Genomic DNA, 24,257 nt, shown 5'->3' on the forward strand with positions numbered 1-24,257 from the left:
ACCATAGAGACGTTTAAGAGGCATCTTGACAAATACATGAATAGGATGGGAATAGAGGGACACGGACCCCGGAAGTGCAGAAGGTTTTAGTTTAGGCAGGCATCAAGATCGGCGCAGGCTTGGAGGGCCGAATGGCCTGTTCCTGTGCTGTACCGTTCTTTGTTCTTATGGAAAGTGGCTGACATTTGCCATGATTTCACCATTGATCTTGATCGATGGGGGGAGGTGTTGTGCTGTGGGAACTGGTTGGAAGAGGGCCTTCGTTTTCCGAGTGTTTAGTGAAAGACCCATTTTCTCATATGCTTCGGAGAAGGAGTTGACAGTGATCTGGAGCTCTGTTTCAGAGTGAGCACGCGCGCAAACATCATCTGCATACTGAAGCTCGATGACGGAGGTTGGAGTGATTCTGGTTTTGGATTGAAGGTGGCGTAGGTTGAACAGTTTCCTGTGTGTTCTGTAGATTATCTCCACGCCCAATGTTAGTTTGCTGGAGGTGAGGTGTAGCATTGCAGCGAGGAAAATGGCGAAGAGGGTTGGTGCGATGACGCAGCCTTGCTTGCCCCGGTCTTGACTGAGATAGGGTGGTTCCTTTGGTGAGGATCACAGCGTGCATGTCGTTGTAGAGTAGACGGAGGATGGTGACAGACATCTGAGGGCTGCCAGATTTGAGCAGGATGCTCCATAAGCCTTCACGCTTGACAGATTCAAAGGCTTTTGTGAGGTTGAAAAAGACCATGTACAGCGGTTGGCGTTATTTCCTGCATTTCTTTTGGATTTTCCGCACAGTGAAGATCATATCTGTTGTGCCTCTTGATGGGCAAAAGCCGCGCTGTGACTCTGGAAGGAGCTCTTCAGCCACTGAGAGGAAGCGATTTGAGGAGGGTCCTTGCAATGATCCTCCCTGTGGGGACAGCAGGGAGATTCCTCTAATTTCCACAGTCGGCCTTGTCTCCCTTCTTTAATACAGCTACAATCATAACGTCCCTGAAATCCCTTGGCTATTGCACCTCATTCAAGATGAGGTATATGAAGTTGTGCCAGGAGTGTATCTCCACCATGCTTCAGGATTTCAGGCGGGATTCCATCTGCTCCAGAGGCCTTGTTGTTCTAAAGCTGTTGAATGGCTTTTTTCAACCTTGCTCCGGACTGGGGTAGCACAGAGACTGAGCCAGATGGAGTTTTGAGGGATGGAGTCGAGAACATTCAAGCTAAAAACAGTCTCGGTTGAGGAGGTCGAAGAAATGTTACCTCCAGCGAGCACTGACTGCCTCCCTGCCCTTGATGAGTTCTCCTCCATGCTTGGCTCTCAGCCGGGTGGGCCCTTGAATGCTTGGGCCGTAGATTGCCTTGACAGTGCTGAAGAAACCGCATATGTCATTGGTGTCTGCAAGTTGCTGGATCTCTCTCTCGCTTTCTACCCACCATTTTCTTTTTAATGTCCCGGGTTTTATGTTGCACCACTGCCTTCAGGAGCCTGTAGGATTGCTGCTTTACCTTGGATATGTGGTGAAGTTTCCAGTCTGCGAATGTTTTTCGCTCGATTAGGTTGTTCTCTTCTCACCAGTCATGATGCTTCCTGGTGGAGAAGCCAAGGTACTCTTTGCACATGTTTGTTATGGTGGTCTTTAGGGTCGACCAAGCACTGATGGCAACAGCGGCTCCTGGTGCTTGGAAGTTGAGAGGTTGGTGGTAAGGCGCTGACTGAGAAGGGCCGCTTCAGTGGGATCTTTGAATCTTTCCGTGTTAATTTTCCTGCAGCATTGCTTTTGTTGCTTCCCCTATTTGGGGGCTAGGCTGATGGATAGGTGGATCCGATGAGGCGGTGGTCGGTCTAGCAGTCGTTAGTAGCTGTCACGGCACGGGTGATGTGAACATCCCTACAGTCTTTTACTCGAATGATGACGTAGTCGAGCAGGTGCTAATATTAGGGCCATAGGTGTTGCCATGAGGTCTTGTGTTTGTCTCGCTGGCAAAACAGGGTGTTAGCCATGACTAGGTCATGCTCAAGGCATTTCGTCAGGAGGAAGACTCATTTGGAGTTTGCTATCCCTACTCCTTCCTTGCCAGTCACCTGCTTCGAGAGATTCGTGTCCTTCCTGACTCTGGCGTTGAAGTCTCATAGGAGAATCAGTTTGTCGTCTGCTGGGACTGTGGCTAGGGATTGCTCAAGTTGGTGTAGAATCACTCCTTGGCCGTGTCTGTTGCCTCAAGAGTAGGAGTGTATGCACTGATGGTGGCATGCAAGTTTCTTGGGGTGAGCCGAGCAGTCATAAGGTGCTCACTTATCTGACAGGGGGAGTCGCTGAGGCACCAGACAAGCGACAAGCCTTTGATGGCGAAGCCCACCCCATGGAGGCATCATTCCTCTTCTGGGAGAGACTTCCAGAAAAAGTTGTAACCGCCACCTTGCTCTTCAGTTGGCGCTCTCCTGCACGTTGTGTCTCACTTCAAGTGTCGATGTCGAGGCACCTGAGTTCCCAAGCTATGATGTCAGTACAGTGCTCACGCCTGTCGCTGTTGGGGATGTCCATGATGGTCCTGACGTTACAGGTCCAAGACTTCATTTTGAAGAGTAGAATGATGAAAGGGAATCTACATGTACACTGTACTGGTTAATTTGTTACTGTGGAGTGGTGCCTCACAGAAACCTTACAAGAACTTGTGTCATTTTCCTATGCAAATTGAGTTATTGAGACATAAATACCTCCAAAAACTGTTTTACTTAGTGCTTGTTATATTTCTAAAGTGCTACTGGTACTGAAGTAATGACACTGAGCAGTTTTATTCTCTAAAAATGATTAAAGTCAGAGCTCAGTTGAACTAATTAACTCTCCCACCCATTTTCCAGATAGTTTCTCTCTTTGTGTTGCCCCAAAATTACTTGCAACAGTAAGTTCTCTCAGCTGTTCGTACAAACTCCTGTAAACATGAACTACTTCCCTGCTAATTAAAAACTTTTCAAACAAAAGAAAACTTATGAAGAACCAAGGGGTGAATTTTATGGTTTCTCCCCCCCCCCCCCCCAGGTTCGGAGCCAGTGGGGTTGGGAGGGGGCCCGTGGAATTGCAGCAGGGAGTGGAGGGCCAGTCGCCTTCCCATCACAATGCAATTTTGTCAGAGGCAGGATAGGCTGAAGATGGCCTTCCTGCCTAGAGGCCAATTGAGGTCCATAAGTGGCCTAATAATGGCTACTTAAGGGCCTCTTCCTGCCACTGCTAGGATTTAACCAATAGTGGAGGCTCCTCCGCCACATGGGAAGGTCATCCAGTAAAACAAGGCAACCTATCTGCAGGGTGGGGGGGGGTGGTGGGGATCCTGCTCTGTGGGCAATCTGTGGCTCAGGGATGTCCCCCACTGGGAAAAGCTACACCTCCCTGATCCCCCTTCCCCCAACTCTGGCAACCCCACCTCACTTACCTTGGATCTCGTGCTGGGCCTGGATCCAAGGTCTCTGCAGTACTGGCAGTAACCCCTGCTGGCCCTGTAATTGGCCAGCAGCTCTTGAAGGCGGGATCCCCTTCTTTAAAGGGATGGGTTAGTGTTAGAATCGCTCCGGGGTGGGGTGGGGCCTCCAGCTGGCTGAAATGGGAATCCCCCTATCTTTTCGGTCTGGCACTGGGAGCCCTGATATGGGCACAAAATTCAGCCCCAATATGTGTCCAATAATCTAAAGCATCAGCTTGTTTTCTTGGCTATTAATTTGTAATTAGCACAGATATTACTTCAAACTCATAATATAACAGAGTACAAATCAAATTACACATAGTATAGATCTTTCACGATCCTCATGTTCTCCACACCAGTTCATTATCCTCTAATCATGGGGCCTGTGCAGCAAAACATTATTCTCCAACCTTAGAGCCTAGACAATAAACTTTTCTCCTGCCTTTAGCAAGGGTGTCTGACTCTGTCTGAGAACCGATCCAATTCCTTTTTCTCTGTTCCACTCTTTTATGTGTTGATTGAATCCACCAGTTCAGACCTATTAAGAGTCACACATTAGGAATAATTATCATTCATTTTGATTTTTAAAAATGTGCTATTTTGAAGCACGTTAGTTTTTAACACAGAAGTCCTTGAAGCGGCCAACATCCCCAGCTTATACACACTACTGAGTCAGCGGCGCTTGAGATGGCTTGGCCATGTGAGCCGCATGGAAGATGGCAGGATCCCCAAAGACACATTGTACAGCGAGCTCGCCACTGGTATCAGACCCACCGGCCGTCCATGTCTCCGTTATAAAGACGTCTGCAAACGCGACATGAAATCGTGTGACATTGATCACAAGTCGTGGGAGTCAGTTGCCAGCATTCGCCAGAGCTGGCGGGCAGCCATAAAGACAGGGCTAAATTGTGGCGAGTCGAAGAGACTTAGTAGTTGGCAGGAAAAAAGACAGAGGCGCAAGGGGAGAGCCAACTGTGCAACAGCCCCAACAAACAAATTTCTCTGCAGCACCTGTGGAAGAGCCTGTCACTCTAGAATTGGCCTTTATAGCCACTCCAGGCGCTGCTTCACAAACCACTGACCACCTCCAGGCGCGTATCCATTGTCTCTCGAGATAAGGAGGCCCAAAAGGAAAAGGAGTTTTTAAAGTAGGAGGTTAGATTCTGTGTCACTGCCATTAATTCCATGGCGTTAACGATTTGGGCTGACACTTAATTGCAGTACTGAGGGAGTGCTGTCATTTTCAGATAAAACGTTAATCTCTCATGTGAACAAAGAACAAAGAAAATTACAGCACAGGAACAGGCCCTTCGGCCCTCCAAGACTGCGCTGATCCAGATCCTCTATCTAAACATGACGCCTATTTTCTAAGGGTCTGTATCTCTTTACTTCCTGCCCATTCATGTATCTGTCTAGATACATCTTAAAAGACGCTATCGTGCCCGCGTCTACCACCTCCGCTGGCAACGCGTTCCAGGCACCCACCACTCTCTGCGTAAAGAACTTTCCACGCATATATACCCTAAACTTTTCCCCTTTCAATTTGAACTCGTGACCCCCAGTAATTGAATCCCCCACTCTGGGGAAAAAGCTTCTTGCTATCCAACCTGTCTATACCTCTCATGATTTTGTACACCTCAATCAGGTCCCCCCTCAACCTCCGTCTTTCTAATGAAAATAAGCCTAATCTACTCGATCTCTCTTCATAGCTAGCGCCCTCCATACCAGGCAACATCCTGTTGAACCTCCTCTGCACCCTCTCCAAAGCATCCACATTCTTTTGGTATTGTGGCGACCAGAACTGCACGCAGTATTCCAAATGTGGCCGAACCAAAGTCCTATACAACTGTAACATGACCTGCCAACTCTTGTACTCAATACCCCGTCCGATGAAGGAAAGCATGCTGTATGCCTTCTTGACCACTCTATTGACCTGCGTTGCCACCTTCAGGGAACAATGGACCTGAACACCCAAATCTCTCTGTCCATCAATTTTCCCCAGGACTTTTCCATTTACTGTATAGTTCACTCTTGAATTGGATCCTCCAAAATGCATCACCTCGCATTTGCCCTGATTGAACTCCATCTGCCATTTCTCTGCCCAACTCTCCAATCTATCTATATTCTGCTGTATTCTCTGACAGTCCCCTTCACTATCTGCTACTCCACCAATCTTAGTGTCGTCTGCAAACTTGCTAATCAGACCACCTATACTTTCCTCCAAATCATTTATGTATATCACAAACAACAGTGGTCCCAGCACGGATCCCTGTGGAACACCACTGGTCACACGTCTCCATTTTGAGAAACTCCCTTCCACTGCTACTCTCTGTCTCCTGTTGCCCAGCCAGTTCTTTATCCATCTAGCTAGTACACCCTGGACCCCATGCGCCTTCACTTTCTCCATCAGCCTACCATGGGGAACCTCATCAAACGCCTTACTGAAGTCCATGTATATGACATCTACAGCCCTTCCCTCATCAATCAACTTTGTCACTTCCTCAAAGAATTCTATTAAATTGGTGAGACATGACCTTCCCTGCACAAAACCATGTTGCCTATCACTGATAAGCCCATTTTCTTCCAAATGGGAATAGATCCTATCCTTCAGTATCTTCTCCAGCAGCTTCCTTACCACTGACGTCAGGCTCACCGGTCTATAATTACCTGGATTATCCCTGCTACCCTTCTTAAACAAGGGGACAACATTAGCAATTCTCCAGTCCTCCGGGACCTCACCCGTGTTTAAGGATGCTGCAAAAATATCTGTTAAGGCCCCGGCTATTTCCTCTCTCTCTTCCCTCAGTAACCTGGGATAGATCCCATCCGGACCTGGGGACTTGTCCACCTTAATGCCTTTTAGAATACCCAATACTTCCTTCCTCCTTATGCCGACTTGACCTAGAGTAATCAAACATCTGTTCCTAACCTCAACATCCTTCATGTCCCTCTCCTCGGTGAATACCGATGCAAAGTACTCGTTTAGAATCTCACCCATTTTCTCTGACTCCACGCATAACTTTCCTCCTTTGTCCTTTAGTGGGCCAATCCTTTCTCTAGTTACCCTCTTGCTCCTTATATACGAATAAAAGGCTTTGGGATTTTCCTTAACCCTGTTTGCTAAAGATATTTCATGACCCCTTTTAGCCCTCTTAATTCCTCGTTTCAGATTGGTCCTACATTCCCGATATTCTTTCAAAGCTTCGTCTTTCTTCAGCCACCTAGACCTTATGTGTGCTTCCTTTTTCCTCTTAGCTAGTCTCAAAATTTCACCTGTCATCCATGGTTCCCTAATCTTGCCATTTCTATCCCTCATTTTCACAGGAACATGTCTCTCCTGCACGCTAATCAACCTCTCTTTAAAAGACTCCCACATATCACATGTGGATTTACCTTCAAACAGCTGCTCCCAATCTATATTCCAGCAGCTCCTGCCGAATTTTGGTATAGTTGGCCTTCCCCCAATTTAGCACTCTTCCTTTAGGACCACTCTCGTCTTTGTCCATGAGTATTTTAAAGCTTACGGAATTGTGATCACTATTCCCAAAGTAGTCCTCTGCTGAAACTTCAACCACCTGGCCGGGCTCATTCCCCAACACCAGGTCCAGTATGCCCCCTTCCCCAGTTGGACTATTTACATACTGCTCTAGAAAACCCTCCTGGATGCTCCTTACAAATTCTGCTCCATCTAGACCTCTAACACTAAGCGAATCCCAGTCAATGTTGGGAAAATTAAAATCTCCTATCACCACCACCCTGTTGCTCCTACATCTTTCCATAATCTGTTTACATATTTGTACCTCTATCTCACGCTCGCTGTTGGGAGGCCTGTAGTACAGCCCCAACATTGTTACCGCACCCTTCCTATTACTGAGTTCTGCCCATATTGCCTCACTGCTCGAGTCCTCCATAGTGCCCTCCTTCAGCACAGCTGTGATATCCTCTTTGACCAGTAATGCAACTCCTCCACCCCTTTTACCTCCCTCTCTATCCCGCCTGAAGCATCGATATCCTGGGATATTTAGTTGCCAATCATGCCCTTCCCTCAACCAAGTCTCAGTAATAGCAATAACATCATACTCCCAGGAAATAAACAATCCTATAATTATTCAAAGATGCATGGAAGCCCCCCTAGTGTCCTGGCCAACATTTATCACTAAAACCCTAAAACTAGTCATTTATCTCATTTCTGCTCGTGGGACCCTGCTCTACACAGATTGGCTGCCGTGTTTCCCTATAATTACAGCATTGCTATATTTAAAAATATTTAATTGGCTATAAAGCACTTTGGGATGATCCATTGTTAAGGCACTATATAATTACAAAGTCTTTCTTTCTGCCTTTCTTTCCCACTACACATGATCCTGAGAGTCTATTTTTGACCCAAGTGTAGTATCAACAGTTTGTGAAAATGAAATAAAAGATACAGTTTTCACACAGTCTCATTTGCTTACTCATCTCAGCAAAGCAGATAACTTAGCATAGACCAAAGGTTTGTACCTTTAAGTTCAGCTAAAGCCCTACATTGTATGTCCATTCAATGAGTCAATAAGAGACATTTCATTTTGTTTCAACATGGGAAACCAACAGTATTGTGAGTTTTGATGTTTTCCCAATAATGGTGCTTTCTTAAGTGACAATTTGAATACACATGTCAAATTAAGGTACACAATTTCTGAACTTTGATTTCAGAAAATCAGTTGCTAAAAGCTACAGCTATAAAAATGATAGTGTGTTGGTTGAAGTTTCATCATGTAATTTCTGTGGTAATTTAGTAAATATTCTCTGTTTCTTTAAATGCAGAGCTGCAGCAGAAAGGAACCACACCTTAAAATACCAATCTGAAGTTGGTGTGAATACTTACATTACAGTGCATATTTCCTTTCTTCTGGAAAATGAAAAGCGACGCACTAAGGTTGTGGCCCGTACATTCTGCCCAGAATTTGACCATTACTCTGAGTTTCCGTGCAACCTTGTAATCCAGAGATCCACCGGGGAGTGTTTCAGTTTGGCTGAACTACTAGAATCATCAGAAGCCGTGTTTACCATCTACCATCAGTCTACTACAGCAGGTAGTTTTTTTGTGTGCTTTGTTTTTGTCTTTTAATTGTTACTATTTTACCCCCTCTCCCCACCTCTCCACACCCCCACGCTATTCTTAAATTTTCACATACCTGAGCAGATGGGTAGATGAATTATTTTTAGACCACTGCTAATGTTGCTGTAGCTGATTACCTTGAAGTGAAGATCAGTGGTCCAGAATAAATTACTGACCAATGCTTCCTTTCTACCTATGTGGAAGACCCTTTCCCTCCTCATCGTCTGGTTGAAATGCAGAATTTATTTTAGGAAAATTGTTGGCAAAAATCAACCATTCCATGGTCTGCCATATTGGTACACTACTGTCCTGTGGCAGGTAGGCTCCTAAAAAATATTTGTGTGTATATATAATCAAGAACTCCAAGACTGCTGGAGACAATGATACTTATGGGAGAATAGGCAGAAGAGGGAATGCAATATTTTTGTAAGTATTCTTACATTTGAGTGCCTTTTGTTAGCCTTGCCTCAGTAGTACCATTCTGTGCTCTGAGTTAGGCGGCCATGGATTCAACCTGCACCAGAGCCTTGACCGCATAATCTAGGCTGACATTTTAATGTAGTACTGAAGAAGTGGTGCACTGTCAAAAGTGTCATCTTTCATACGAGATGTTAAGTCTCGGCTCCATTTGCATTCTCGGGTCTGCTTTAAAGAACTATGACAACCTTTTGAAGAAAAGCAGCACGTTCTCCTGGTGTCCTGGTCAAAATTTATCCCTCAACCAACATCAACAAAAACAGATTAGCTCATCATTTATCTTATTACTCTTTGTTGGACCTTACTGTATTCAAATTGGCTGCCTTGTTGGCTTACATTGTAACATACAACTGCACTTCAGAAAAGTACTTTGGGATATTCGGAAAATGTGAAAGGCACTGCAGAAATTTATTCTTTCATTTGTTTGACCTTTTTCATTTTTTTCATTTCGAAGTCAGAATTATTACTTATTTCAGAATTTCATTGTTGTCTATTTAGGCACTAGAGGTTTTTTTTTGCTGATGACTTTTGTATTTTATGATTTGTATATTCTTTCATTGACAGCTAAACCAAGCGCAATTTTAATTGGTTCATCAAGGGACATTGTATTGGGAACTGTGCAGATTCCACTGGCGGGCCTCTTGACTAGGCGGACAGGTAATGAGGAATCTGGTGCAATAAATGTTTTGCTTAATATCACTAGGAGATATGAATCTAGGAATCTATTGAGCTAATTTGGGCAGTTTAATAGTTGCAAAGAAGTCATTTTATTTTTTGTTCAAAACAATTTAATTACAATGACTACTTTTAAAAAAGCTTGTTAACTACATAAAAATGAGATCATCTGCTTTAAAGTAGAAAGCATATGATCTCATAATGTGCTGCCCAGCAAAATATTTCAGTGTGCTTTCTTGACTCAACAAGTTGAGAGCAAATGAACGGAGTGGGTAAAGAGGGGAAAAAAGGAACATTGGAGGATGAATCAACACACAAGCAGATTGCCTCCCTGCACTTTGCTCGGGAATATGGGACCTAACAAAGAAAAGGAAAAAAAAAAAATTTTAGTCAGAGTGCAGATTCCCTGGTGTAGATATGGTATTCCTCAAACTTCAGATGTAGTTTCTACATAGAAACAGGATAATTTTCCATCTTGCATTGAGAAACATTGAAGAGTTTCCCTTCAGAAATTTCACACTAGTACACCAGTTATTTTTACTACTTGATCTTTGGATATGGGTAACACTTGACACGGTCCGGAGTCATCCACATAATGTGGAAGTGGGCGCACATGTAGGTCAGGCAAGGGGTGGCAGATTCTCTTCTCTGAAGGACATTAGTGAGCTAGTGATTTTTTATGAGAAGCTTTCATAGTCATTTTCTGGATGCTGCCCCACAAATTACCAGAGTTTTTAAATTCAATTTGGCATGGTCAGATTTGAATTTATGATCTTTGGGTTGTTTGTCCAGTACCATAACCGCTAAGCTGTTGTTCCCGTATTCTCAATATGTCAATTATGCTTTATTCATGTGCTGACTGTTAATATTTTTTAAAATTACATATTATTTATATTGAATGGCTTCTCAAAATATTTATTTTGTATTCTATATTAAGGTATCTCTGGTTGGTATGCAGTGAGTCTTCCAGAAGTTACCACTTCTCAGCCTTGTGGAGCTCTACAGCACGTGGGTGGTGGGCTTGAGCTTTCAATCCGCTTTGCACATCCCAGTGATAGAGACCGTGTCATAAAGGCTGCAGAAGCACTGGATTGGAAATTTGGAACAAGTGGGGAAGAAGTTCAAGAGTGGAAATCCCCAGAAAGCAGCATATCATTAACACTAACTGTAACACGGATATGGCTCCCATTGCACTGTATAGTACTGGCTGGATGTACACAGCTGGATAAATCCACCTTCTGCTACCTCCGGTATAAACTGTATGATAGAGAGGCTATTTGCACATCTCTTCAAAAACCAATCCTGACTGACAACGAAAGTCATGTAACAGTGAGCTTTGACCAGGCAAAGACTATATATTTGAAAAGAACCCAATCGTTGATCTGGTACCTAAAGGAAGAAAGACTAGAAGTACAAGTGTGGGTGGCATATGGAAAAGACAACAAGATTCTAAGGCCTCATGATACTGATCGGTTAATTGGATATTCATTCATAGATCTATCAACCTTGACAGAGAAATCTTCGAGAAAGCTTACAGTTAGTGGTATGCGCAAGTCAATTTTGGATGCCAATTTAGTTTAAATATGTAATAATTTGAGGAGACTTATTCTTCCAAAAATCCCTCTTTCTTGCTTCTTCCTTCCCTGCTTTTAAAAGCCGACTAAAGACATTATCTACAACTGCTCTTTCAGACCCCACCCCTTAAATCCATTCTACCTATTTTTTGCCTTCTGGTAAAACCTAGGAATCGTTCTACTATATAATTGCAAGTTCATTTTACTTGGAGAGCGAAAACTGGTTTCTTTTTGGATCAGAGGAAATCAGTAACAGAAGTTATCTCTCATTCTGATATTTCTATTAAAGGGATAGTTGTTCAATGAGGTAACAAGTTCAGCGAAGCAGCATGGGGTGAGTTGGATGCAGACTGGTTGGTCTGCTGTTCAAGGAAGAAGCAGTTGGGAATGTGGTGTTGAGGTTATACTCAGATCAGCCTTGATCTTGTTGGATGGCAAAGCAAGCTCAAGGAGCAGAGTGGCCTACTCCTGCTCCTAAATTCATATGTTCATAAGCAGGCCATCCTGGTCGTGGGCGGAGGTGTAGAAGGTCTGAATATCCATCTTGAAAAGGAGGTGGTTAAGACCAGGAAACTAGAATTTGTTGAAGTGGTGGAGGATGTCAAGAGTCACAGATGTAGGTGAGTAAGGACAATTCAAGGGGAGAGAAATTGGAGTCAAGATAAGAAGAAATAAGTTACATGAGCAGGCTGAAATGTTGGGTGAACCGCGACATTCAAAAATTACCTCCCTCAACCCTTCTGCTTCTTCACTTCATTTATTTTCCTTTAAGCCCTTCCTTAAAACCCACCCCTTTAATCAATCATTTGGTGACGACCTAACCTCCCCTATTTGACTCGATGTCGGTTTTCTCTTCGCACATCCTTGAGGTGCCTTGGAATAGCATTCTACGTAAAGTCGCTAAATATAAATGCAAATTGTTGACATTTTCAAAAAAAACCTGTTTAATAACGAAGGATGAGCCAGAGAAATTCCAAAATGTTTCTCCATTTAATATATTTTTTTCTTTTCAGGCGTTTATCCACTGTTTAAGCGAGGTGCTTCTAACCTGTCAGGTGCTGCTCTAAGGTTCCATGTCATGCTAGTACCACATGATCTTCTGCCTTCTACTGATGATTCTACTTCTCATAGAATAAGCTATGCTGAGGATGACCATGATTCCGAACATGGTGCTCAAGAAGATGTTTCACTCATTAATGAAAAAGAAAAAACATCAGTAGCACACATTGATAAAGAAATATCCACAGGTTGTAACACTGAATGCAAAAAAGTGGCTAATGAGATTCCTGAGGTGAACCTAGCAAACACATTTGCAGTGAATGTTGTTGTGGAGAGAGCTATGCATCTAAGCTTGAAAGGTAAAAATTTTACTTTAACTCCAAAAATATAAATATATTTATGCATGATGTTGAGTTGCAGTCAGTGATTAATACCATTTTCTCCACTCCCAAAATAATTTTTTTAAACTTTTCTGGTAATCATATCAGTGGAGTGAGCAAAGAGCATCATATAGTGTAATGCAGCATGATATGGGGTGGCTAGTTTATTCTTTTAATATTTTATGACTTTGCTGCATAGATAATGTATAAAATGGTGTGTGGGTTCTGAAGTACTTGTGGTATGGAGGAAAAGGTGCAAGATATAAAGAAAGATTTTTGCTTATTAATTTTTTCTTGGGATGTGAGCATCACTGGCAAGGCCAACATTTATTGCCCATCCCCAATTGCCTTTGAGAAGGATTATCCATTATGAATGAGGGAAGCCAGTTCTACCCCAGTTTCTCAATAGTCCCTTGAAGCTTTTAAACAAGAGCTGGAGGAGGTTGTATGAATGCCTAATGCCTACTCACTTACCCTTTGAGTTTAAGCTGAATAGCTGACTACAGTATCCTGTTAATATGTGATAGCTTTACATTTGTAATGAAGCACTGGTTTCCTTTATTTCTGGAAAGCAGACTTGTTGGCATATTCTAATCTTCCAAGTCTTTCTGTGGCGATCTCTGAGATTTTTGAAATTCTCAGCCCTTAGGAATTGTTTAGGAGGCAGATTTTCTTTCTAGGTTGTGCCCTATTGCTGTTGATTAGCACTGCATTCTGAGCAGGTGGCAACAAAACATGTTTGACTTCCATTTGGGATGTTGTCCATCATGACCATATTTCTTGATCCGTGGCTGTCTTGCCATCCCATAAGCTAAAAATAGAATGTAGAAGACCAAATATTAGGAATTATCATAAAAAGAGTACACTTCCATCTTTGCAATATTCTGCTCACTGAAAACACTGCATCATCTGACTCTTCAATCCGACTGTGTTCATCTTGATCTGGTTAAGGAAATATAGGGACTTATAGTTGAAGTAAGTACAAAACCATTCTCATTCTGAGTTGACCTGTCAGATCACTGAGAAGGATTGGCATTCACAATAATATACCTCACACTTGAGAGTTAATGTACTATAGACTTTGTAATATCTGATAAAAGGCTGAGTGGATCAACTGACCACAGCTTTGCCATAATCTAACTAGAATACAAAAACAACTTATATTTATATAGCACTTCTTCTTTGGCCTCCTTATCTCAAGAGACAATGGGTAAGCACTTGGAGGTGGTCAGTGGTGTGTGGAGCAGCGCCTGGAGTGGCTATAAAGGCCAATTCTAAAGTGACAGGCTCTTCCACAGGTGCTGCAGAAAAATTTGTTTGTCGGGGCTGTTACACAGTTGGCTCTCCCCTTGCGCTTCTGTCTTTTTTCCTGCCAACTGCTATGTTTTTTCGACTCGCCACTCTTTAGCCCCGCCTTTAGCACCTATAATGTAATAAAATGTCCCAAGGTGCCTTACAGGCGCATTATGAAACAACATATGATACTGAGCCACAAAAAGAGATATTAGATCAGATGACATCACAGAGGCTACCAATAGTAATATCTGAACAAAATAATTCCTTTCATCTGGCTAATGTGAGGATTTTGCCCTCTTCAGATTTTTCATAGTGGTATTGACAAGAAGCCTGGACAGAACACCATTTTTCTGCTACTGAGAAACTGACTTCTGGCACAATTTAAATGATTTGGCCTTATTGCAATTTGATCGATAACACCATTTTAGGCTATCATGTGTTTACATAACTCTTAAGTTACTCATAATCTGTTTTAATAGTGTCTTGATTTGGTCAAACAATGTTCGAGTTATCATCGTGTCCATCATAGAATGTTACAGCACAGAAACAAACTATACAGTGATCCAGTTTGCCTCGGTGTTCATTCCACGAGCCACCTACTCTAATTCCACTCACTTGCTTGCTTTCAAACCCTTTACTATTCCCCTGTTTTTTCTGTTATATAATCCTGGGAGGAAAAGGTTGCTGAATTTATTATGAAGTATATGAAACACAGAGATTACCTAGGATTACATAGAATATACAGCCCAGAATCAGGCCTTTCAGCCAGCTGTTCTGCACTGGTGTTTATACTCCTCACGAGTCTCCTATTCTTTCTACCTTATCGCAACCTTTCAGCATATCCTTCTATTCCCTTTTCTCTCATGTAGTCATCTAGTTTTCTTTTGAAAGCATCTAACCTTTTTGTCTCAACCACTTCTTGTGGTCGTGTGTTCCACATTCTAACCACTATCTGCGTAAAGAAATTTCTCCTTATTTGCCGATTGCATCGATTAGTTATTATCTTGTATTTATGGCATCTTGTTTTAGATTCTGTCACAAGTGGAGCCATTGGGCTGAATTTTACCAGCCCTCCAATGTCGTGGGTCGTGGCATTGGGGGGGCTGCAGAAAATTCTACTGGGAGAGGCCTGCCACAACCCCCAATGCCGGAAAAGCCCCACGCACATTTTACCGGTGGCAACAAGGCCTTGATGCAGCCTCCCCCCCCCGCCACTCAGCAGTGGAGCCTTTATCTGAATATGCAAATGATATTACACCAATATTAAAGATATGATATTAAAAAATAATGACTTATCTGGTAGCGACGGCTGTCCCATGCCAATATTCTGGCTGCCGGCCGGAACTCCCGCACCTTCAGATCTCTGCTCGGAGATCCGAGGCGTGACATTGGTGGAGAGGGGGCAGGAGTGAAATTCTCAGGGCGGAAGCAGTGGGGGGGAACAGGGAAAACTGTTTCCATTGGCTGAGGAGATGGTGGGAAGGGGTTGAAGGGCAAAGATTATAAAGTTTGGGGGTGAAAGGTCGGCACTGGCAAAAATGGTTTCTCGGGGGTTGGGGGAGGGGAGAGGGAAATAAATATCTTGTTTGATCATTGGCAGGGTGGAAGAGGGGCTTTGATGTTTAATTGTTTTTATTTAAATTAAAACTGTTCTCTTTAAAAAAAATTTAAATTAGCAGTCAGGACTTGAAGACTTTTAAAAATGGCGCCTGCACAGTGACGCTGGACGCCATTGCCGGGGACGGAGCGGCCGTTCCACCCCATCCATTTAAATGAGCCCCCGCGCGTAATATCTTGGGGGCTCAGCGGCGGACAAGTCGCGTGTGCACCGCGCCTTCTTTCAAGCTCGCCACTGTTATAAAATTCATGCCATTCTCTCCACATCTGCCCTGTCCAACCCATGCATAATTTTAAACTCCTCAAAGTCTTCTCTTTTCTAAAGATAAAAGCCACAACCTGTTCAATCTTTCCCAATAGCTATGGTCTCTCAGTGCTTCTACATCTTTTTTATAATATGAAGAGTAGAATTGTGCACGGTACTCTTGAGTGCAGCCTGACCAGGGTCTTAGACAAGTTTAACATAACTTCTCTACTTTTGAATTCTATGCCCCTAGAAATAAATCCCAGTGCTTTGTTAACATTTTAAATTTCTTTACTGACCTGTCAATACTGCTTTTAATGATTTGTTCACCTGTATCCCTAGATCACTTTGCTCTTCTACCCTATTTGGTTTCTTATTTTCTAAGGTGTAGATGATTCTGTTTCTCATATCAAAGTGCATCACCTCATATTTATTGATCTTAATGTTAATTTGCCACTTAATTGTCCAGTCTGCAAGTTTTCTGATGTCTTGTATTATGTTGTATTTTCCTTTGTGTTAGCTAAACCTTACAGCATGGGTCACCTATTTAATCGGAGCATGTTTGTGTTGGTCTTTGCTTGTGCATCTTATTATAAATTGATTTAGCAACACCACTTATCTCGCTGTTGACATTGACTGTTTAAACAGCAGCTTCTAAGTTATGTGATACTGTTGCTTTCTGATTATATTTATTGTACAGCAATGGTACTGAGAGCTGTGAATTTAACCATAAACTTGATCATTGAATGGCCTAATTTGCTAATCCAGGGATTATTAGTTAATTGACGTTTTGTGTTCTATTCCTGCACAGGGAGAACTGTTAAGAATTAAAAGATCAATTGATCTTTCCTGTCTGGAACATGAATTAGAACAATTTTTATGCATTCCATACTGCTAGGAACTCCGCAACAACTTGAAGGAGTGAGCCATCCTGTCTGCACTTGCACTCCTTCTACCTTTTTAATTAGATGCAAGTCAGATAGCTTCACTGGGATGCAACAACAAAATACTTGACTGATTTTTAAATAAATACATTTTATCGTCTGCTATGTCAACAGTATCACCCATGATTAACTTTGGTCAACCATTCAGGCCAGCCCTTTATGGACAGGTCTCAGAATAGTGTCCTCTCATATTTGCTGTAACATTGACTGGGAGGGGGTTTCAGTTCTGTAATTTTTCCTCATTTGGAACAGGATCCAGAACCATTGTTTGGTTCATCTGTTGATAATCACTGTGCTACAAGTGTTCATGAACATGCACACCTCTAGAAAGTACCCGAAGTGTTTTATTTAATACTAACTACCTATTTATTCAAAACCTATCTATCTGTTATCGACGATGCTATTCTCAGATGAAAGTATGTGGCTTTTTCATGACTTAGATACTTAATACGGTTTCAAAAATGTACAAATACATGCTTTATGTAGTTCAGAAAGCAGTTTCCCATGCACATGCTGACCTGAATAAATTGAGTCAAATTAAGCCACTATTTGTAATGTACGTGTTACTGGTTTATTGCTATTTTCAATTATGAATCGTCAGAAAGTTGTTGCAGTGCTGTGCCTTATTTCTAATTCAAATTCAGCTTTCTTACATTGGCAAGGCTTATTGAAATAAGATACTTATGCCAATCTGTAACAGTTAACACAAGCTTGTAATCCTGGCACAGATCTGATGCTGTGTTTGTGCTTAGATACAAAAGCAGCAACTGAATCTGTGTTTTTTGCAGCACAATCTTCTGCTTTGTGCAACCAAACCTTTTATACTGTGGGAAAATGAGGGGGGAAAAATAAGCCACAATTCAACTTTAGAATAGAATAACATGAAAGTTGTTGGGAACTGGTGGATCAGAGTTAAGTGATTCTTTTTCTTTTTGTAAAATTTCCACTATTTTTCATCCCCTCTGGTACTTATGAAGGCAACAACCCATGCTGCAATGTAGTTCTATTAGTAATATCAACAGCAACCTTGTGAGCCTGATCAGTGAGTGTTGTCAAACTAGCCAACACCAGGCCTGTCCTCACCTGAAGCACTATCTTAGTATTCTTATTTCTCATACCCAAGGACTCTTGAGGGCAATTGAAGCATCACCAGTGCTGCCGTGAGTGAGATTAGCTAACTGAGCACAGACTAAGGATTGAATCTGGAATCATTTGAATGTGTATCAGCACAATGTATATACATACAGAGCTATTAGGCAAGGACATTGTACTTTTATGAGGTGTAATAATGGATGGCAGAGTGGCTGAGGTGATGTGCAAACTAGTGTAAAGGAAAGATAGTAATGTCTGTAGTGCTGCTATTCCCTTAATGACATTCTGCACTTTTGCTGAGAATATATGTTACTTTGTTTACATGACGTTCTTGCTCTGAAATGTGGCTTAACTCCAGTTAATGATGTTTGCACTATTCCTTAAATATTTTGGCAAGCAGGATTTCTGCCAGCTACCTCCTTGGTGTGAACACTTCAGTAGCACAACGCAAACTGACCCATCAATTAACATTGCAGAATGTTTTTCCTGTAAAAATACAGCAACCATTTCACTTCTATACAAAGTTATTTAAATATTTTCAGCACTTTAATTCCTTTTTTAAAATGTTTATAGTTCATACAAGTATTTTATATTTCAACAACAAATCCCAAATGAACAGCCGGGAACATACTTATCAACAAGTAAGAATTAAAAATCACCAAACCTGAAGGTTTAAAAATTGCAAATCAAAAATGAGCAATTCAAAGAGGAACTGGTGAAATTGCTCAAATATTTTTTGGAAAACTTTTCTGCTGCCATTAATGCAAAGAACCTGAATGCTAGCTTTGTCTAAGAATACTGTCCACTTGTAACTTGAAAAAAATGTCAGATTCTAGAATCTATTTAAGTTCAGTGCTCACAACATTGCAGCCTTATTTATATTGTTGCATTAGTGTAAAAGTTTGGGGCTCTGTCAATGGTAGTATTATAATATAAATGGATCTATGAGTGCCTTAGAAATTGTAATATTGGCATTACAAAGAAGAATAAATCTGTGTTTGGCAGTGTTATAAAGGATACAAGAATGCTCTAGAATTCATATTGATTGATGGCATAGCAAAGATCATGTGCTCTTTGAGCCACTCACGCTGTTTCTGAAGGTGCTTTACCTTCAGTGACATGATAGTAATAAAAAGATTTGTATAAGTAACATGGCAACTGTTGATCTTGCCAGTAGAGGACATGACACAGTTAAAAATGATTGATTGTACGTGCTGTTCAGAGAACTATTCTAAAGCTCAACAAGATATTAAATCTGCAATATAGTGCCATATTCCATAATAGGAGTTGTATACATTTAATATTGCAAATCTTTTTATGCAAAATTCTAAAATCTTGCATTGAATGTGAAATTTGGTGGAAATGTAGCACCTTAATAAAGGTTTTGTACCTCCAAACCTAGAATTAAAGCGTGATTGTAATTTATTGAATAGACTGGTATAAAAATTGCTGATGTGATTTTTTTCTTCTGGCCTGACCAATCTTCCAAATTTTAAGATTTTTTTTTTCTTCAACTCATTGTTCATGAGAAATGTTTTATGCTCTTTTGTGCACTCTATTCAAGATGTGACTGTTATTTCTGATTACATGACAACATTGTGACATCTGGGATCCAGTTTGCATTATTTGTATTTGCTTAGTCTGAAACCGACTCGAGCATTGAAAAGTATTTAACTGAAATGGCTTCTTTTCCCCTCTTGAATCTCACAATATGAGAAATATATACGCTGCATGTTGCATAAATTTCATATAAAATATTCTAAGACATAGGCATGCACATTTCGTTTAATGTGAAATTTGACAAATTGAAATAAATGTATTCAGTTCTGGTCACTGAGACACAAAGGGAGGTATTCCATCACTAGTAGCAGTAAAAGGAAGAGCCACAATGTCAATGGTCTAAATTATGGGGAAATGCAGGTTAAACTTCGCCCTTTCAGACTGAAAAGGAGGCATCTGAGAGGTGATCTCATAGATGTGTGTAAGATATGGAAAAGGTTAATCCAGAAATTTACTTCAAATTAAATTTGGAGAGTAGGACAAGGGGCCACTGGTTCAAAACCATATACGGCAAATTAAGACTAATATCAGGAAGCTCTTTTTGTGTACATGGAGTGAACTCCGATAGAGCGGTGGAATCATTGAAGAAACAATTGGGGGCTGTGATGGTCAGAGGGGGAACTATAGAATCGTTCTGAATGGATGAACTTAGATGGACTAAATGGCCTTTTTCATCCATCGTTATCTTATCATTTCTTGATTAGTGCTATGAATATCTGTTAACTGTTTCCTGATTCTTTAGTTTGAGATGCAGCTTTGCTGGTTGGACTATTGAATCTTATCTAGTATAACAAAAGATGAGTAAGATTGCTACATTCGAAGAAAGACAGGAAACTTTATATTTTCAATTTTATTATGTACTAAGTTGGTCACTTGTCATTTCTAGCAGTCTGTTCACATTACCGTGCTGCTTTTCTAAGGAATCCAGAATGACTGCATTTGGTCTCACCAAAAACATTAATCTGTCTTTCACTTTCAGCTCGAACTCTCACCACTGTGTATGTACATGCACCAGTTTTTGATTTTATGTTAGTGCAGTGAGCTATAACGGAATTCGATTGATAACAAATGTAACCCAGTACAAGTTTGGCCAATCTAAGAACAAGGGTTATCAAAAATATTATAACTGAAATAGATATATATTCAGATTGTCAGATTCACTTTGCAAAATTGGTGGTTGGTCGTGTGAGCACAAGTACATTAAAACGTGGATAGTCTATATTATCTACGCTAGTCACTTTTGGATCTTCAGCTGATCTTTATGGGCAGTTGCTTGATATAGGATTAAGTACAAATTTGTGTTTTATATTGCAATATTCATTGGCATTTAGTTCTGTAAAGCTGAAACCGTATTTTTCAGATTCATTTTATTTGTTTTACTTCCACCTTTTTATTGTGTATTTTTTTTTTTTAAAGGATGTCCCTTGACAGAACAAACTGGCGTTAAACCCAGTTGCTATGTGTCGTATACTACACCCGTTAGTCCCACTCCTATAAGAACTCAACTGATAGAAAATGCATACAGCCCTGTTTGGGACCACCAACAGCAAACAAGGCAAGTATTGCATGGTATTTCATCATGTAACTGCAATCAGGTTTTTAAGAGAAATAGGATAGCACCAGCTATTATGCAGGAGTAATAAATTCCCCAAATGTTCCAGAGTAACTTGACTAATCTCGTGTTGTACCACCAAGATTATCACCCCAAAACAAAGCCTGGTTCCATTCCTAAATTCCTAATTATTCAGTCGTAGCCAAAGAATCACCTGCAATGGCTTCTCTTCCGGCTCTACCATTGTAACCTCTGGGGTCCCCTAAGGATCTATCCTTGCCCCTTCCCCTGCCACCTATTTCTCATCTGCATGCTGTCCCTCAACGACATCGTCCACAAACATATCAGGTTCTGCATGTATGTTGACAACAGCAGCTGTACCTCATCATCTCTTTGACCCCGCCATTGCCTTTGATTCGTCTCGCTGCTTGTCCCATATCCAGTACTGGATGTGCAAGAATTTCTTTCAAATATTGGGAAGACTGAAACCGTTGTCTTCTATCTCCACCACAAACTCCATTCGGAGCCACCTGCTCCGTCCCTCTCTTGGCCGGTGTTTTGAGGCTGAACTGGACCTTTTGCCATCCTATTTGACCCTGAGATGAACTTCCAACCCATATCCGCTCTGCCATCAAGATCATCTACCTCCACCTCCGTAACATCACCCATCTCCGCCCTGATTTAGGTCATCTGCCATTGAAACGCTAATCGCTAACTTTGTTACCTCCATGCTCAACTATTCCAATGCACTCCTGGCCGGCCTCTCATCTTGCACCCTCCATAAACTTGGGCTCATCCAAATCTCTGCTGCCCGCATTCTAACTTGCACCAAGTTCTCTGCACCCATGTGCTCTGTGAGCACATGGGCTTCTGGTCCAGCAAAGCCTTAATTTTAAAAATCCGCAATTTTGTTTACAAATCTGCCCATGGCCTCACCCCTCCCTATCACTGTAATCTCCTCCATCTCGACAACTCCCAAGATGTCTGCATTCCTCCAATTCTAGCCTCTTGCGCATCCCTGATTTTAATCACTCCACTATTGGCAACTGTGCCTACCGTTAGCAGCCTTGGCACCAAGCTCTGGAATTCCTTCCCTAATCCTCTCCGTCTCCCTCTCTACTCCTTTAAGATGTTCCATAAAATCTCCCCTGATCAAGCTTTTGGTCACCAGTCCTAATATCTCCTTATTTGGCTCAGTGTCATATTTTGTTTAAATATGCTCCTATAAAGCGCTTAGGGACATCTTACTATATTAAAGGTGCTATGTATCTGCAAATTGTTTTTGGTTTGTACCTCAAAACAATAGCTGACAACCACAAGGGAATTAGCTTACTGTAGCACGGTGGAGAAACAGAAAGAAGAAAAACATAGACAGTGCCTCCTAGCCTTCAGTTTCTGTCCTGGCCACCTTTGAGCAGTCCTATGGAACTCAATTTATGGTAGATCCTTTTGGTGTGGTTCAAGTTGTAAACTTTAAAAAAATGTACAAGCACTCTGCCTACAAATGTGTGCTGATAGATACATCATTCTTATATGTTTCCTTTGAACTGCATCAAAAAGGGTTTGATTATAGAGGTTATGTGGTGAATTGATCAAGTAAGCTCACCTCTGGGGCTCAGTTTAATTTTGATGCCAGTTTAAGATGTTGGAAGATCACAACAAGCAATAGCAGAACCGTAAATCCAGTTTGAATCACACTAAACAGATCACATTAGCTGCACGGTTGTGAGCGACCATCAAAATAAGACGATTATTTTCATTTTCATCTAAGCTTTTCTCCGTTCAAGGGCTAATATGCTGAGATGAGAGTGCTCATCAAAGAAAATTTGGCTTTACTTTAGAGGTAGAAGTTTGTCTGTGGCTTGAAATAGAATAGTGTCCCATTAGGAGTGTTACTTGGTTGCGCTGCATTCAATATGGAAAGTAGCAGGTGGTTCTTTGGTTACTTTGTTCACTTCCAGCAGATGGGAAGTTTCTTGTTCTATGCTAGTTAGAAAACTAAAAGGGAATGTCTTTGTGTGCAGTGAAGGCAGGGAAAGATAATGTGTCTTGTGTGGGGGAGCATAGAGGGTACAGTGATGAGGGTCATTCATTTATTTATGTGGGGCATTAACTACATTGAAAAGGTGAGTGGACCACAGAGTAATTTTTCTGTTTACAGTGGCTTTTATTTATGTAATTACAGGCTGCCCAAAGAGTTGTTACTGGACCCACAGCAAACTCTGGTTTTCAAAGTGTGGCATAAAGCAGGTAACTGCTCTAAAATGTAATTTTATTCTGTTTCTCTGTTTAAGTTACTATTCTGTTTCCTTCAAAACTTACTCTGTAAAATTTATCCATATTATAAATTGCTACAGATATGTGTGGTACAGAATAGAATAAATTAAAATGAGTAAGTCAACAGTCATTTTCAATCTTTGAGGTACCTAACCAGAACTTGCTGAAGAGAAACCTATGCTGTGCACAGTAAACTCAGTGAATCCCATCATGCACACTCTGAGGAAAATTTATACATTAACCTGGTAATAAACTGGAAAAAAGTTAAAAATAAAAGAGGAGTCAATAACTAAACAAATAAAAGGAAGTAAGTTTTTAAAAAAAAAACACTCATGCAGAATTGGGAAAAAATACAGCCCAACTCATCGAGAAAGTCCTGGATTCAATTCCAGACATGCTGAGTCAACTGATTTCAGTTGTATGTGACACTAAAATCGTACAATAAAAGCAAAATACTGCAGATGTTGGAAATCGAAAACAAAAAGTGCTGGAAATACTCAGCAGGTCTGGCAGCATCTCTGGAGAGAGAAGCAAAGTTAATGTTTCAGGTCTGTGACCTTTCATCAGAACTGGCAAAGGTTAGAAAAGAATTAGGTTTTAAGCAAGTGAAAGTAGTGGGGGGAGGGGAGAGTGGGGGAGAGAATAAATGTTTGATAAAGTAGGAGAGATTAAATAACAAAGCTGTCCTGGGACAAAGGCAAAGAGTGTGTTAATGCTTGTGGTGAAAGACAAAGCATTATTCCAGAGAGACTGTTAATAGCAGAATAATGAGCAGCTCTGACTACATGAAAAGCAGGCATGTGGTTAAAAAAGAAAATATTAAAAGAAGGCCAGTCATGCTCTGAAGTTCTCCCCCACATTGGGGAGACCAAACACAGATTGGGTGACCGCTCTGCGGAACACCTCCACTCAGTCTGAAAGCATGACCCGAGCTTCCATTACTCCCTACCACCATCCGCCGCCCCCCTCCCCCAATTAAGATTGAAGGCATATGTTAATTTTAAAGATGCTGTCTATGCTTGTGGGAA

At 41.5% G+C, this 24,257-nt stretch overlaps 1 protein-coding gene across 4 annotated transcripts in view; it reads left to right on the forward strand.

Annotated features, from left to right (window-relative positions):
- The window catches only part of c2cd3 (C2 domain containing 3 centriole elongation regulator), a 192,875-nt gene that overhangs the window by 109,275 nt on the left and 59,343 nt on the right, over positions 1-24,257 (forward strand). For all 4 annotated transcript variants that reach the window (XM_068033364.1, XM_068033366.1, XM_068033365.1 and 1 more), the window contains exons 21-26: positions 8,248-8,516; positions 9,584-9,676; positions 10,632-11,237; positions 12,282-12,626; positions 20,817-20,955; positions 23,138-23,202. In XM_068033364.1, the coding sequence (XP_067889465.1) occupies positions 8,248-8,516; positions 9,584-9,676; positions 10,632-11,237; positions 12,282-12,626; positions 20,817-20,955; positions 23,138-23,202 (1,517 nt within the window). The remainder of the gene's footprint in view (positions 1-8,247; positions 8,517-9,583; positions 9,677-10,631; positions 11,238-12,281; positions 12,627-20,816; positions 20,956-23,137; positions 23,203-24,257) is intronic.

Source organism: Heterodontus francisci, chromosome 6, assembly GCF_036365525.1.
Source record: "Heterodontus francisci isolate sHetFra1 chromosome 6, sHetFra1.hap1, whole genome shotgun sequence".
NCBI classification, from domain to species: Eukaryota; Metazoa; Chordata; class Chondrichthyes; order Heterodontiformes; family Heterodontidae; genus Heterodontus; species Heterodontus francisci.